General features: G+C 36.1%; 1 protein-coding gene across 2 annotated transcripts in view; it reads right to left on the reverse strand.

Moving 5' to 3' along the window:
* Positions 1 to 1,288: 1,288 nt before the first annotated feature.
* ANKRD13C (ankyrin repeat domain 13C) overlaps positions 1,289 to 14,958 on the reverse strand; it is a 90,479-nt gene continuing 76,809 nt past the window's right edge. The window contains exons 11-13 of one of the 2 annotated variants that reach the window (XM_015080876.3): positions 14,052 to 14,150; positions 8,828 to 8,928; positions 1,289 to 3,640 (exon numbers count right to left, since the gene is read on the reverse strand). In XM_015080876.3, coding sequence (XP_014936362.1) covers positions 3,510 to 3,640; positions 8,828 to 8,928; positions 14,052 to 14,150 — 331 coding nt within the window. In that variant the 3' untranslated portion in view covers positions 1,289 to 3,509. The remainder of the gene's footprint in view (positions 3,641 to 8,827; positions 8,929 to 14,051; positions 14,151 to 14,958) is intronic. The other variant, XM_027058878.2, reaches the window with a different exon arrangement.

A 14,958-nucleotide genomic window follows, 5' to 3' on the forward strand; every position in this document is an offset into this window, starting at 1 on the left:
TTGATTCTGAAAACATGGTTAAGGTACCTTTTGCTAGAGTTAACAGTAGAGACATACTGTGCCCCGTGCTACTCACTAATTCTCAATTTGAAAGACTAGGCTCACTAAAACAATCATTTACCACCATCCCCCAAGGTGTGAATAACAAACTGTACATGAACACCACAAGGAAAACCCATTTTTGAGTGAGTGGGGCGCAACACCAGTTCTAAGCAGGAGAAAGAAACTATAGTTGACACTTAACATGGGTGTGAACTGTACAGCTGCACTTATATGCAGATTTTTTGATAAATATAACAGTACTGTATATTTTCTCATCATTTTCTTAATGTTTTTCTCTAGCTTTGTTTCAAGAATATATAATATATATAATGAACAAAATATTTGTTAATCACCTCTTTGTCAGTAAGCCTTCCAGTCAACAGTAGGCTGTTAGTAATTAAATGTGGGGGGGTGGGGGGGAATCAAAAGTTACATGGATTTTTGACTGCGGGGGAAGGGGGGGAGGTTGACACCGCTAACCCCTGTGTGTTCAAGGGTCAGCCGTTGGTAGTTCTTTGGCTACAGCTGCTATCGGCTTCTTTGAAAATGCGTTCATTTCCAGACCACTGTATGGACCTGCCTCCCCATAATCACAGCATCTGCTTTATGCTTCCCTTTGTGACGTGTGACAATTCTCTGTATACAAATGACTACACACAGAGGCAAACTGTCTCTAGGGAACAATTTTCTTGAAGACAAGAATCCTATCTCCTCTGATTCTGTACTAGGTGGCAGGAATATTGAGCACTTGTAAAGGGCCATGTCAGGTGACCATTTTACAGTCTCCCAAGTTTAAACAGTTTCTTCAGTCACAGTTGGAAGGCACATGGAATTTTACAGACTTAAATAAACAACACAAAATCTAGATTTTCACGTGAGATTATCAAAATATATGGTTTTTTGATCTACTTACTTGAAACACAGCATACATAGAGCTTCATTAACTGGATTAAAAGGCACATTTTGAAAAGTCTAATATTGTGAAAAGTTTATTTGCATTAATTAACTCCTTGTTTTCACCATGATAAGAGATACATTTGCTTGCCCTCTGTGATCAGATAAAAGACATTTTGGTGGAGTGATAATACATAATACAGATATGTAGGCTCGTATCCCACCCAGAATGGGAGATAGTAGGTTGCCCTTTTAAAACCTGGATCAACCCAGAGGGGCTGATCCCTGAAAGACTGGGGATTCTTAACAAAGACTGAAGAATTCTTAAACAAAGTCTTTCCTGATTGCTTCATTAAATTTGAACTTTTTAATTTTATTTTTATTTAAATTCATGTTAGTTAACATACAGTGTAGTATTGGTTTCAGAAGGAGAATTTAGTGATTTATCACATATATAACATCCAGTGTTCATCACAACAAGTGCTCTCCTTAATATGGGTGCCCATCACCCACTGAACTTTTAAATAAGCTTCTATGAGAGAGTTAAAAAAAAAAATTTGGAATGGATAATCTATTCTTTATGAAAGAAGAAGATAAGAGTTAAAAACAAAATCCAAGTGCAAAAGTTTTCAGTAGTCTTCCTACCTCCAGTGTACCCCAGCAAAATATTCACAGCTTTTAGGAGCTTGATAAATCCCAAGCTGCAATTTACCATGTTTCTTATCCACTAAGTTGTCTGTATGTCTGAAAAAATCTGCAGTCTACTCCTGAAGCATACCATATTCCCACAAAGCGAGGGAGCCTAAAAGCAACAGTGCCCACTGCTGTTCAGTGTCTCACACCTCATATAATCACCGACAGGATAATTCAGTCTCCAAGTCACTTGATCAACAAGCATTCCCAAAATAATAGGGATCAACTTCTATTCAATAAACCTAATCTGGGTTTACCAACTTTTTCCACAAAATTCAACAGACCCACACAAGGTAGTAATTGGTCTTTGAATTTTTAACTATGATTACTTCATTATAAAATGTATTTAATAAAATGTCAACATATGCAATGTAGTATGTTTCAGCATGAAGATGCAGCTTTAAAGATGTTTATTATAAAATTTTCTTATGGTTGATGCTTTGGATTTTTAAATAAATCACCTCTTCAATAAAAGTCTCTAAATTCATTCAAATTAGTTAAAATCCTGGAAAAAGTTTAAACTATTTGGTCATTCTACAAAATTTGACAGATGCATTCTGACACATTTATCAGTACACATTTAAAAAACATTTCTTTAAGCTCTTTAATACAGCATAACATTTTATGACTGTAATACATTATTCTCCCTAATTTATTTTCATTCTTGGACCTTCAAACCATCTTGGAATAAATATGAAAAATTTTAAATGCAAAAATGAGTAATGCATGATTTCACTTCGGAGATTAATTAAAATCAATAAATATTTTCTTGTGACTTAAAAAAATAAACAGTAGGAATTGTCGATCCTGTGTACATTTCTGGAATTTAGCTTGTAACAAATATTGTTAGCATATAAAATGTTTTTACCTTACTTTGAAAGCATTAAATATGTAGGGACATCCAAAATATGTGGGTTGTTTTTTTAAAACTGACACGAATGCATCCATGTTCCATTAAAAACAAAATAATCAGAATGATGTGCAGTTATTAGGAAGCAAGTTTAAAAATTTGTGGAGTATTTTTAAAGTGCTGAGATTTGGAAGAGGAGTATCTTTAAGCATGCTAACCACACCTTATCATGAACACAAAAAGGACTTTTAAACTCAAGTTTAGAAAAAAAAATTGAGGTTCTATGAAAGGAAGATTAGTAACAAACATTTTCCATTGAAGAAAGAATTCAGGTAAAAACAAATAGCACCACGATGAATTGCACTAAGGTGCTAAAGGAGGTACCTTATTCCCTGCAGAGTGAACGCTCCTTCTGAAATGTATTGCAACATATAAATGCAATTGTTTAATGGTTACCATTTGGTTCATTCATCTACAGAAAACTGCATTCCTTCTAGTTCATTATATTGAACAAACATTCAAATTACTGAACTATACATAATGTTACATAGTTTACATTTTATGAAAACAAAGCTTGAAGGAGTATTTATAAATATCACCTTGAATATAAGATGACAAGTTTAAAAGGGCTTCATATCTCTTAAGACATTTAATTTATGTTAATGGTCCAGGAGTGTTTTAGATATAGATATATTTATATGCATATATATTTCAACAAGAAGTGTAAAAATCTTTAAAAACAAATCACAGCACTTAGAGCTGTTTTACATAAGAAGTACTCAGGGTCATTAAGGTGTCAAACTATTACACTTATAATATGTATATTTTTAAAAAGACTGAAAATGGCACATCAGGAAACTTGCTGAAATTCTTTTTAAAGGCCCATTTCATCATATCATTTTACTGATGTGTCGATTCAATGTAATTCCCTTTTCTCCGCGGAATATTTGTCCCTTCTATTTGGATTCACTTCTGGAGTCTCTGTATTCTCTTGCTTTCCTTGGTCAGATGACATCATTTTCCATGTCAGTTAAAGATCGGGAAAACGGCTTGGGTCTTCCTTATAGTCATCAGGTATAGTAAAGATGGAGCCATCAAATTCATCATATCGAAACTCCTGAAAAGTCACAGTGGCTGTGATCGTAGGAAACACGGGAATATCTAGAGAGGACGATCAATGATAACACCGTAAAATAAAGTGATCATCTATTTATACACCGTAAATACTTTTAGAGATATCCATACTCCTTCAAATGTAAAAAAGCATTATTCAAGGAACTGATAAATCCTAAAATATGTCTAATAGTGAGTGTGTCTAGTTTGGAGAAGGGTTTCTATTGGTGAAAAGAGAAACACACCAAGGCATCAAGAATCACACCAAAAACACAAGTTCCCATTGCTTCCCAGTCTTAAAACTGTAATGCCAGACTCCACTGGTCTTTTGATCTTTTACTTGGGGCAAAGAGACAGAAACATTTGTGCTTTTTGCATTCTGGCATCTTTTCTTCTTATTATAGCATAGATGCTATTCTTAATCTAAGCTGATTTATTATCATTCTAATACAAAAGAAATACATTAGTCCCTTTTGTTTTAAAATACTAACTACAATCCATCACTTAAATATATGTGATAAAAAAAATCCCATCAGAATTGGAATAATTGGGGTAAGAGTTCTAGACCTTTCACCAAAGACCTGAGGTATGAACCATACAGTTAGTTGTCTAGAGGGGCAAAAATCCCAAGTAGAGGGAACAATCCCAAAAGCCCTAAAAAAGAAAGTGTCTGGTGTACCCTGGGAACAGCTAAGAGACCAATGAGGGGAAGATAAGGAGGAGATGAGGTTAGAGGAGAAACAGGGACCTAGATCAAGTGGGTTTGAGGTCCAGAAAAAGTCTTTGGCTTTTACTCTCCAGGAAATGGGAAACCAATGAAAGTTTGTCAGCAGAGTAGTAACGTGCTTTGGCTTATGTTTTAGCAGATGCAATGAGAATATAATGTAAGGTGACAAGAGTAAAAGGAGAGATGTGCTCCAGAAGCAGCAGCCAGACAGGCAGGAAGAAAATCAAGAGAGAATTCTATCAAGTCAGAGGAAATCTGAAGAAAAACTATCATTCATTCAGACAGGACTCTACAAAAATAGAACGCTACAGATCCTGGAGAGATTAAGAAGGATAACAGAAAAGCATCTAGATTTAACAATATAAATATCAATAATAAACATAGTAAGAGTGGAAGAGATAAAGAAAACCTGCAATGAGCTGCCGGGTTGTTTCTAGTTGGGGCTTTTATAATCAATTCAACCCGTAAGGAGTGATCCAGCTTTTCCACCTCTGCACAAACATTTGGTGTTGTCACATGTTTTATTTTAGCCATTCTGTTAGGTATGTAAAGTGATACTTAATTTTAATTTGCATTTCCCCAATGGCTAATAATACTGAACGTTGTTCATGCACTTGTTTTCCGTTCATATATCCTCTTGGATGAAATGTCTGTGTCTTTTGCCCTTTTGTAATTGGCTTGTTACTGATGAGTCTTAAAAGTTCTTGTGTTTTCTTTCTTTTAACTGGGTATTTCACAGAGCAAACAGGCTTTACTTTTGATAAAGTCCAATTCATTGATTTTTCTTTCTATGGCTCATACTTGTGGTATGAAGTCTAAGAACTCTTTGTTTAAACCTGTATCTGTAAGGTGTTTTCTGTTTATTTCCCAGAAGTTTTACAGTTTTACATTTTAATTCAATCTCTGGTCCATTTTCAGTTAATTTTTATATAACCACAGGACTCAGGTGGAGGTTTCCGTTTTTCCTTTGGATGTCCAATAGCTCCCGCATCATTTGTTGAGAAGGGTAGCTTTCCTCCATTGAACTGCTATTGCATCTTTATAAAAAATCAGTTGTGCATATTTATGAGGGTCTATCTCTGGATTCTTTGTTCTGTTAAGTTGATTTATATATTTATCCCTCAGCCAATACAACACAGTCTTGGTTACTATAGCTATATAATAAATATTGAAATTGAGCAGACTAATTACTCATACTTTATTCTTTTCAAAATTGCTTTGGCTATTGCTGTGCATTGACTTCTTTCCCCTCCAAAAATCCGTGTTCCAGTCCTAACTCCTACTATAGAATGTGACCATTTTTGGAGACAAGGTCTACAATTTGCAGAGGTAATCAAGTTAAAAGTCATTAGAGTGGTCCCGAATCCAATCTGGCAAGTGTCCTTACAACATGGGAAAGTGTGAAGACATACAGCAAGAACATTCATGTGAAAATGAAGAAAAAGACTGAGGTGATTCTTCTCTTTGTATATGGCTTCTTCAGCCAGGTACTGATTATATATAACTAACTTATCATAGTCTCCTGGTGTCATCACTTTAGCAGTTCAAGTGAAGTAGAAAAACTTTGCCTCCCTTTATGTCCCTTCACCTTCTCCCATTTACAATATAACTATAAGTAGAAAGTAACCATGGAGATAAAAAGTAGACTTTCAAGTAGCCTGGCTATGAAAAGCAAAGATTAAAGGCAAGTGCTGGGTACGACAGAGTTCAAGGGTTTGTTTTATATTTTACTTAGTTGGTTGAAATTTTTTTTTCTTTTCTTTTCTCTTTTCTGTTATTAATTTATTTTTCAGAGAGAGAAATGGCACAAATGAGCAAGGGGCAGAGAGAGAGAGAGAATCCCAAGCACGGAGCCTGAAGCTGGGCTCAAAGTGCTCACCCGATGTGGGACTCGAACTCACAAACCGTGAGATCATGACCTGAGCTGAAGTCCGATGCCTAACCTATTATGCCACCCAGGCGCCCCAATTGGTTGAATCTTAAAAGGAGATAGATCTGAACAAAGTCTGACAGCTAAGAGAGAAAAAGCAGTGAAGAAGAGAGTCTGAATATAAAAGAGAAATAGGGGGAGATTGATAGAGCAAGCTTTTTAAAAGAGATGGGAGAAAAACAGATCCATAGTACAAATGGAGAGATTATTCAAGCTAAAAAGAGAGGCACCACTTCCACTGAGACAGGAAAGATAAAGGAAAAGATGGAATTGGAGCAAAAAAAAAGTCTGTATGGGGAGTGGTAATAGGGAGGTATTGTTTCAGATCATGTTTTTTTGAAGCAAGCTTCTTTTTATTATTATTATTATTTTAGAGACAAAGAGAGAGAATGCGAGTCGGGGAGAGGGGTAGAGGCAGAGAGAATCTTAAGTAGGCTCCATGCTCAGTGTGGAGCCTGATGTGGGGCTCGATCTCACAATCCTGGGATCATGACCTGAGTCGAAATCAAGAGTCGGATGCTCAATGGACTGAGCCACCCAGGTGCCCCCGTGATTGTCTTTTTTTGGAACAAAGGAAGCAAAAATCATCTGCTTAGACTGTGGGAGGAAATAGTGGAAGAAGAATGGAACTGGTGAAAAGAGGTTCAAATTTAGCCTTTGAGCAAAATGGAAGGAGAATAAAAAGAGATTTAAAGCTTTGGCTGATTTTGAAAACATACAATTGTCTTAACAACAATTTCTAAATTTTTTATAATTTTCCCCCTCAATTGTATTTTTCCGACTGAACACAGAAACAGAAATGGTGGACCCAGACCCAGGACCAGAGTTTTATAGGAATTTAATGCAAAAGAGGGACAAAAAGACAAAAGAGAGAAAGGTAAACAAATTCCTGAAAACTTTAAGTATACAAGCAAAAGATTGTCAATTCCTTGTTAAGAATGTGGTTCTAAACAGAGAAATGCCTGCAAAGAAGTATTGCAGACTCTTTTTTCCTTTTCACATAATCAGATTTTTCTTTTGCACACAAGTCTATATTGTATTGTGGGCATTTGGGGTTTGGGACTTAAATAGATGTGAATGCATGGATAGTGAAACTGTCATATTTCAATCCCTGCCCACTACTTTAGTTTGTCACTGTGCCTCTTTAAATACAGCACCTACAAGGGAGTCCATTGCTTCAACTATTTTCTGGCTATAGAAAATTACAGTGGGATTTTAAGCAGAAATGCTCACATAATGATCCCTACCCACAGCTCAAACACACATCTCTTGATCACTTTAATTTTCAAATCATTTCTGCCTAAGGTCTTATCACTGGTTTCTTCAAGTAGATACTGGGTTCCCAGTGATTTTTCATCACAAAGGGAATCATATTGACATTTTGAAAGCATGCTTTAAAATCCATTTTAACCCTCAAAATGCTTACTTCCAGGTTGGGAAAGTTGAGAAGGTTATGTTTTTTAGGAATTAAAGCATTATTTCTGAGAGCAAAGCATTTTGGCCTAATTATTGTGAAATGTGGTTTCAGTAATGTTGAATAAAAAAATAAAATATATCTGAGGGATTATATAAAGGTTATATTTATTATATATTATTTTTCTCTCCCACTGGAATGCAAACACTAAGAGAGACTTTGCTGTCTCTAACCCCTAGAAAAGCATCTGGCACATAGCAAGCACTGATTAAATATCTGCTGGCATATTAATGCCATCCAAACATAAAATGGGTGGTATGAAAGGTTCTCCTGAAGCTTAATGCTAAATATAAGTCTAAACTCCTAAAGAAAATTTTAATAGTCTCTTGTTCCCAGTTTTCTGATATACTTAAATAGTTAAATATGCACTACTATTGCATACAAAATGGGAGTTTACTATTTTTAAAGATCATGCTTAAGATGAAATTAAGTTTAGGGGCGCCTGGGTGGCGCAGTCAGTTAAGCGTCCGACTTCAGCCAGGTCACGATCTCGCGGTCCGTGAGTTCGAGCCCCGCATCGGGCTCTGGGCTGATGGCTCAGAGCCTGGAGCCTGTTTCCGATTCTGTGTCTCCCTCTCTCTCTGCCCCTCCCCCGTTCATGCTCTGTCTCTCTCTCTCCCAAAAATAAATAAACGTTGAAAAAAAAAAATTTAAAAAAAAAAAGATGAAATTAAGTTTAAACATTTAAGACTGAAAAATGAGGATTACTTTACCCATGAATACCGACTGCTGATCCCAGAAACATCCCCACTGTTCAGAAACTCAAGAGTCTGCTAAAACTTAGGGCTAAATCCAGTCTCCCTATTTCCATGTTAAAAACATTATCACAGTGCATTGTAAGTTTACCCGCACCCCATTGTACGAAATACTCGCATATCCCTTATATGTAAGTTAAATCCAGTAGAATTAGAAATGCATTGGGCACTTTATATAGTTGAAAACATGAATCTCAATCCGTATCATCACAGAAAAACTATAAAAACATAAGCAACTAGGAAATCATTTTCCTTCAAAAGCACATTTCTTATTAAATGTTAGTTAACTGTTCCATGTTTCTAATAGGCAATGAAATTACCTATTAGGAAATGTAAATTTTTCTCTTACCTAGTTTTACAGGAAAGCCTGGAGGAAGCTTCATCTGAACAAATTCTCTAAGCTTGTTAAAGTGCTTGAAGGGAGCTATTACTTCCAAAACATTCAATAATCTGAAAAATGGAAGGAGAAAAAAATGTTATCATTTTTCAAATTGATTTGTGTCCTTATGTTGTTTTATAACTATATGCATCAAACTCAGACAGTATTAACTTCTAGATGTTAAGGATGAGGAAATGTCACCTCCTTCATCCTCATGACTCTTTATTATTCTTTTTACTGTCAAAGTTCACAACTTTTACATTTGAATGTGAAGCCACAATTTCCACACTGTTTGACTTTAGATCTATACTTAAATGAACTCAAGGCTTACACCCATGTTCTTTCTGAAGTCTACACTTTCCTGAGTTCTTTACTTAGCCTCACTGTTTGAGTGGCTGTATTTCACTGTCAATCCTTTATGTGTGATGGGCTCTTATGTGCTTAGTATTCCTTGATTTCTTGCAGATTTCATAAATGAGTGTTCTGTTTTGCTAGAGGGCAATCTAGCTGGCATAAAATTTCAGCTTATGCTTCTTTCCCTCTGAATTACAATTTCATGATGTCTCCCAGGATTCAGTATTACACTAGTTATTAACTAGAACTTCTCCTTTCATCTTTTGGTTGGATGGATTTCATTTTTAAGTAGTAGTGTTTTCCTTTAAAAAAATTTTTTTAATGTTTATCTTTATTTTTGAGAGACAAGCAGAGTGTGAGTGGGGGAGAGGCAGAGAGAGAGACACACAAAATCCAAACGAGGCTCCAGGCTCTGAGCTGTCAACACAGAGCCCGATGTGGGGCTTGAACTCACAAATGGTGAAATCATGACCTGAGCTGAAGTCGGATGCTTAACCAACCGACTGAGCCACCCAGGGGCCCCTAGCAATAGTGTTTTTCTTTCAAAGTGGACCCATAGCTGCTATATTTCTTGAATTCTTCTGTGTTTTCTTCAACTGCCTTGCTATGTAAATGACATCTTAGCCAGATACACTACCTGATCACACTTTCTTTGTCTCCGAAATGCCAGAGATGTGAAAAAATGTGAAGCCAGGATTTTAACCTCTTTTTTGGATTTGTCAACAACTGAAGTCCAATAATCTAATCGGGATAATTATTGTTACAATCATTATTGATTTTTCTCATTAGAACATAATATTATGTTACAAACTCAGGGTTTCTACTTACAGAAAAAATGTCTTTGATCCTATTTTGAATACTATTTTGTTTACATTTTGGAGGCTCTCTATATAAGTGGATCACCAATAATCCTTATGTTGAACCCTCTTTATCCTCCATCAACGCTACTTCTCCAATTCCTTTAATCTCTTTTCATAAATTCATTACGAACTATCGGATTTTATTTTCCAGCCACATCTACTGTGTTCACTGTTGTTTCTAATGTATTTATTTTGCAACAGTGTTATTAGTGCTTAATTTATTTCCTTAGCTTTATAGTCTTTTTATTTCATTCTATTATCATCTCATCTTAGAATGATCCATTTCACTGATTTCACATTCCTTTTATGTTTTTCTTTTTAATTTCTTTTATGTTTATTTATTTCTGAGACAGAAAGAGACAGAGCATGAGTGGGGGAGGGGCAGAGAGTGAGGGAGACACAGAACCAGAAGCAGGCTCCAGGCTCCGAGCTGTCAGCACAGAGCCCGACGTAGGGCTCAAACTCACAAACTGTGAGATCATGACCTGAGCTGAAGTCGGTCGCTCAACCAACTGAGCCACCCAGGTACCTTTTACGTTTTTCTATAGCATTTACAAGGAATTTTCTTCTGTTCTTTGACCTATGTTATATTCTAGAATGAATTCTTTGTCTGGCTTTTATATGCTATGTTTCTTTTTTTCAGAAGGAATGGTTATAATGACCACACTATAAATACTAATGTACCTGGTTTTTTTCACATATTAACAGTGAAATTGGGATAACTCCTAAAATTGATAGCATATTACAATTAGCCACATTTTCTTCCTTATTAGAACATAAAACTGGTGTATCCAGTTTTATGGGTCAACTGGATCCAAGACAGGATGAATTATGCAGATTTGTATGCATGGCTAATGCCCTTGCCACATCTGGGAACTATCAATCTCCCTCTCTGATCTATAGATTGAGGACTATACATAGTTCATTCTATTTTTCTATATTTGGGTTATTGAGGAGTATAAGGCATGTATATCCTTGGTAAAAAAAATATGACTCTTTCTTTCTTTTATGAGAATTATTTTTAATATACTAGGCCAGTTTAGAAGGGGAAGGAAGAAGGGAAAAATAGCCTGCAGCTTCAACTTACCCCTTACTTTAGAGAGGAGGCCAAAGCTATAGTTCTGTCAGCCAGCTCTACCGACCCACCTCTTCCATTCCACCCATCTCTCCAAACTGATTTTTTTTTAAATGAGCATCTGATAAGTACAGGTTTGAAAGGACATAGTCAAGATGTTCATTGAAGTATTGTTTACAATGGTGAAAAACTACAATCAAAATGTTTATCAGTAGGGGTACAATAAAATAAAGGATAGTACATCAATACTACAAAATACCAAGGAAAGAAGAAAAAGACATAAAAATGTAATTATTGTGCAAATACTGAGATACACTCATTTTTATTTATTATTTATTTAATATAACTCATTGTCAAGTTAGCTAACATACAGTGTATACAGTGTGCTCCTGGCTTTGGGAGTAGATTCCCATGATTCGTCACTTGCATACAATACCCAGTGTTCATCGCAATAAGTGCCCTCCTTAATGCCCATCTCCCATTTTCCCCGTTCCCCCAACCCCCTACCCCCATGAACCCTCAGTTTGTTCTCTGTATTTAAGAGCCTCTTATGGTTTGCCTCCCTCTCCGTTTGTAACTTATTTTTCCTTCCCTTCCCCTATGGTCTTCTGTTAAGTTTCTCAAATTCCACATATGAGTGAAAACATATATCTTTTTCTGACTGCCTTATTTCACTTAGCATAATATGCTCTAGTTTCATCCACATTGTTGCAAATGGCAAGATTTCATTTTTTTCACCACCGAGTAGTGACCCATTGTGTGTGTGTGTGTGTGTGTGTGTGTGTATAGACACATACATATATGTGTGTGTGTATATATATGTGTGTATACGTGTGTGTGTGTGTGTGTGTGTGTGTGTGTGTGTGTATAGATATGTATGTGTACATATACCACATCTTCTTTACCCATTCATCAGTTTATGGACATCTGGCTCTTTCAAATTATTTGGCTATTGTTGATAGTGCTGCTATAAACATTAGGGTACATGTGCCCCTATGAATCAGCACTCCTGTATCCTCTGGATAAATTCTAGTACTGCTATTGCTGGGTCATAGGGTAATTCTATTTTTAATTTTTTGAGGAATCTCCACGTTGTTTTCCAGAGTGGCTGCATCAGTTTGCATTCCCACCAACAGTGCAAGAGGGTTTCCATTTCTCCACATCCTCGCCAACATCTGTTGTTTCCCGAGTCATTAATTTTAGCCACTCTGACGGGTGTGAGATGGATCTCAAAGTGGTTGTGATTTGTATTTCCCTGATGATGCGGGATGTTGAGCATCTTTTCATGTGTCTGTTAGCCATCTGGGTATCTTCTTTGGAAAAGTGTCTATTCATGTCTTCTGCCCATTTCTTCACTGGATTATTTGTTTTGCAGGTGTTGAGACTGGTAGGTTCTGATACTAACCCTTTATCTGATAGGTCATTTGCAAATGCCTTCTCCCATTCTGTTGGTTGCCTTTCAGTTGTGTTGATTCTTTCCTTTGCTGTGCAGAAGCTTTTTAACCTGATGAGGTCCCAATAGTTCATTTTTGCTTTTATTTCCCTTGCCTTTGGAGACAAGTCAAGCAAGAAACTGCTACAGCTGAGGTCAGAGGCTGTTAGCCCGTTTTCTCCTCTAGGGTGTTGATGATTTCCTGTCTCACATTTAGGTCTTTCATCCATTTTGAGTTCACTTTTGTATATGATATAAGAAAGTGGTCCAGTTTCAATCTTCTGCGTGTTGCTGTCCAATTCTCCAGCATCATTTGCTAAAGAGACCATCTTTTTTCCATTGGACACTCCTTCCTGCTTTGTCAAAGATTAGTTGGCCATACATTTGTGGGTCCAATTCTGGGTTCTCTATTCTATTCCATTGGTCTGTGTGTCCGTTTTTGTGCCAATACCATACTGTCTTGATGATTACAGCTTTGTAGTAAGGAATGAATTGAAGCCCCAGGCTATTTTTTTTTCCTTCTTAGTTCCTTCCCTCTTCTAAACTTGCCTACTGTACACTCATTTTTAAAAGAAAAAACAAGGGGTGCCTGGGTGGCTCAGTCTGTTAAGTATCCGACTTTGGCCCAGGTCATGATCTCATGGTTCATGGGTTTGAGCCCTGTGTTGGGCTCTGTGCTGACAGCTCAGAACCTGGAGCCTGCTTCTGATTCTGTCTCCCTCTCTCTCTGTTCCTCCCCTGCTTGCACTCTGTCTCTCTCTCTCTCAAAAGTAAATACAAGATTTAAATAAAATAAACAAACAAACAAAACTGGGGCGCCTGGGTGGCTCAATCGGTTAAGTGTCTGACTTTGGCTCAGGTCATGATCTCACACTTCATGAGTTCAAACCCTATGTTGGGCTCTGTGCTGACAGCTCAGAGCCTGGAGCCTGCTTCTGATTCTGTGTCTCCCTCTCCCTCTGTGCCTCCCTCCCTCACACTCAGTCTCTCTCTCTCTTTCAAAACTAAATAAACATTAAAAATTTTTTTTAAAAAGAAAAAAAGAAATTAAAAAGCAAAACTCAGAACAAAATGTAAACTATCCCTCAAGCTTATAAAGAATGCAAAAACACGCAGAAAAATCTAGACAAAAATACTCTAGTTATTTACCAATTAACTATTAGTGAAGTAGAAGTAAACTGTTATTTTTATTCTATAAACTTCCACGCTATTTGATTTTTTACAATAAACATATATTCATTTGCTACTTTTATAATTTAAAAACAATTTGAAAATGTATCTGGTTAAAGTAGTAAAAATGTTAATAATTTGTGAACCAGAAAATGTATATAAGGGTGACATAGTATCAAAGCAATGGCTATTTGCTTTTTCATTTCAAAGGCATCAAATGCAACACTCAGATGCAAATATCATTACAATCTTTAGGGTTTCACAGTTTCTTTCATAAACGTTTATAGTTTGTAACACACTTACGACTCAATTCCCAAGGGAAATTCCTGGCTCATGGCTATTGTAGCTTTAAACGTTTTCTTACTCTCTTTGCACACCAGTTCTCTACCCAGATGAGGAGCTCTAAAATGGGGGGAAAAAAATTAGGAAAACCTTTTCTACATGTTATCATCTTTCTATAAAGAATCTGTCATCTTCTAAGGACATCATTAATATTTTAATTTTTCTTACTCTGTGTAGAAATCAATTTAAATTATGTTAAAAGGACTTAAGACATATACAAGAAATGAGACAAGGGTAAAAAAAAGAAGAAACTAGCATAATGAAAAGTTCAGAAAAATGATCAAACTCAACAAATTTCATATTGAATATAATTTCAATAGCCACTATTTTTAGGAATAAATCAAATCACTGGAAAAAATAAACTTTAAAAATATTGTATATCTCTAAAATCACTTATCCAATTGAATCTCTTTTACTGTGTACACTTCTTAGCACTGACCAATAAGAAGAAAAAAATAAAGAACTTTATATTAACTATAGACTATTATAAGATGGAAACATTTTGGAGAAGTTAGAAAAGTATAATAAAAAACCCTAAATAGAAAAAAAAATAGTCACGACAACTTCTTCCTAATCGTGGAAGTGGGCAATATTTTATTTTCTCCACCAAAGGAATAATATTTTCTATAAACAACTGTACCTTCTTTGACACAGTTGGCCAGAAAAAAAAAATCTTTTTACTTATTCATTTAAAATAAACCACTTTAGGGCACCTGGGTGGCAGTTAAGCATCCGACTCTTGATTTCAGCTTAGTTCACAATTTCACAGTTCCGGAGATAGATCCCCAAGTCAGGCTCCACGCCGACAGCAGCTGACAGCAAAGGGCCTCCTTGAGATTCTCTCTCTCCTTCTCTCTCTGCCCCTCCC

The sequence above is a fragment of the Acinonyx jubatus genome, chromosome C1 (assembly GCF_027475565.1).
Source record: "Acinonyx jubatus isolate Ajub_Pintada_27869175 chromosome C1, VMU_Ajub_asm_v1.0, whole genome shotgun sequence".
Lineage (NCBI taxonomy): Eukaryota > Metazoa > Chordata > Mammalia > Carnivora > Felidae > Acinonyx > Acinonyx jubatus.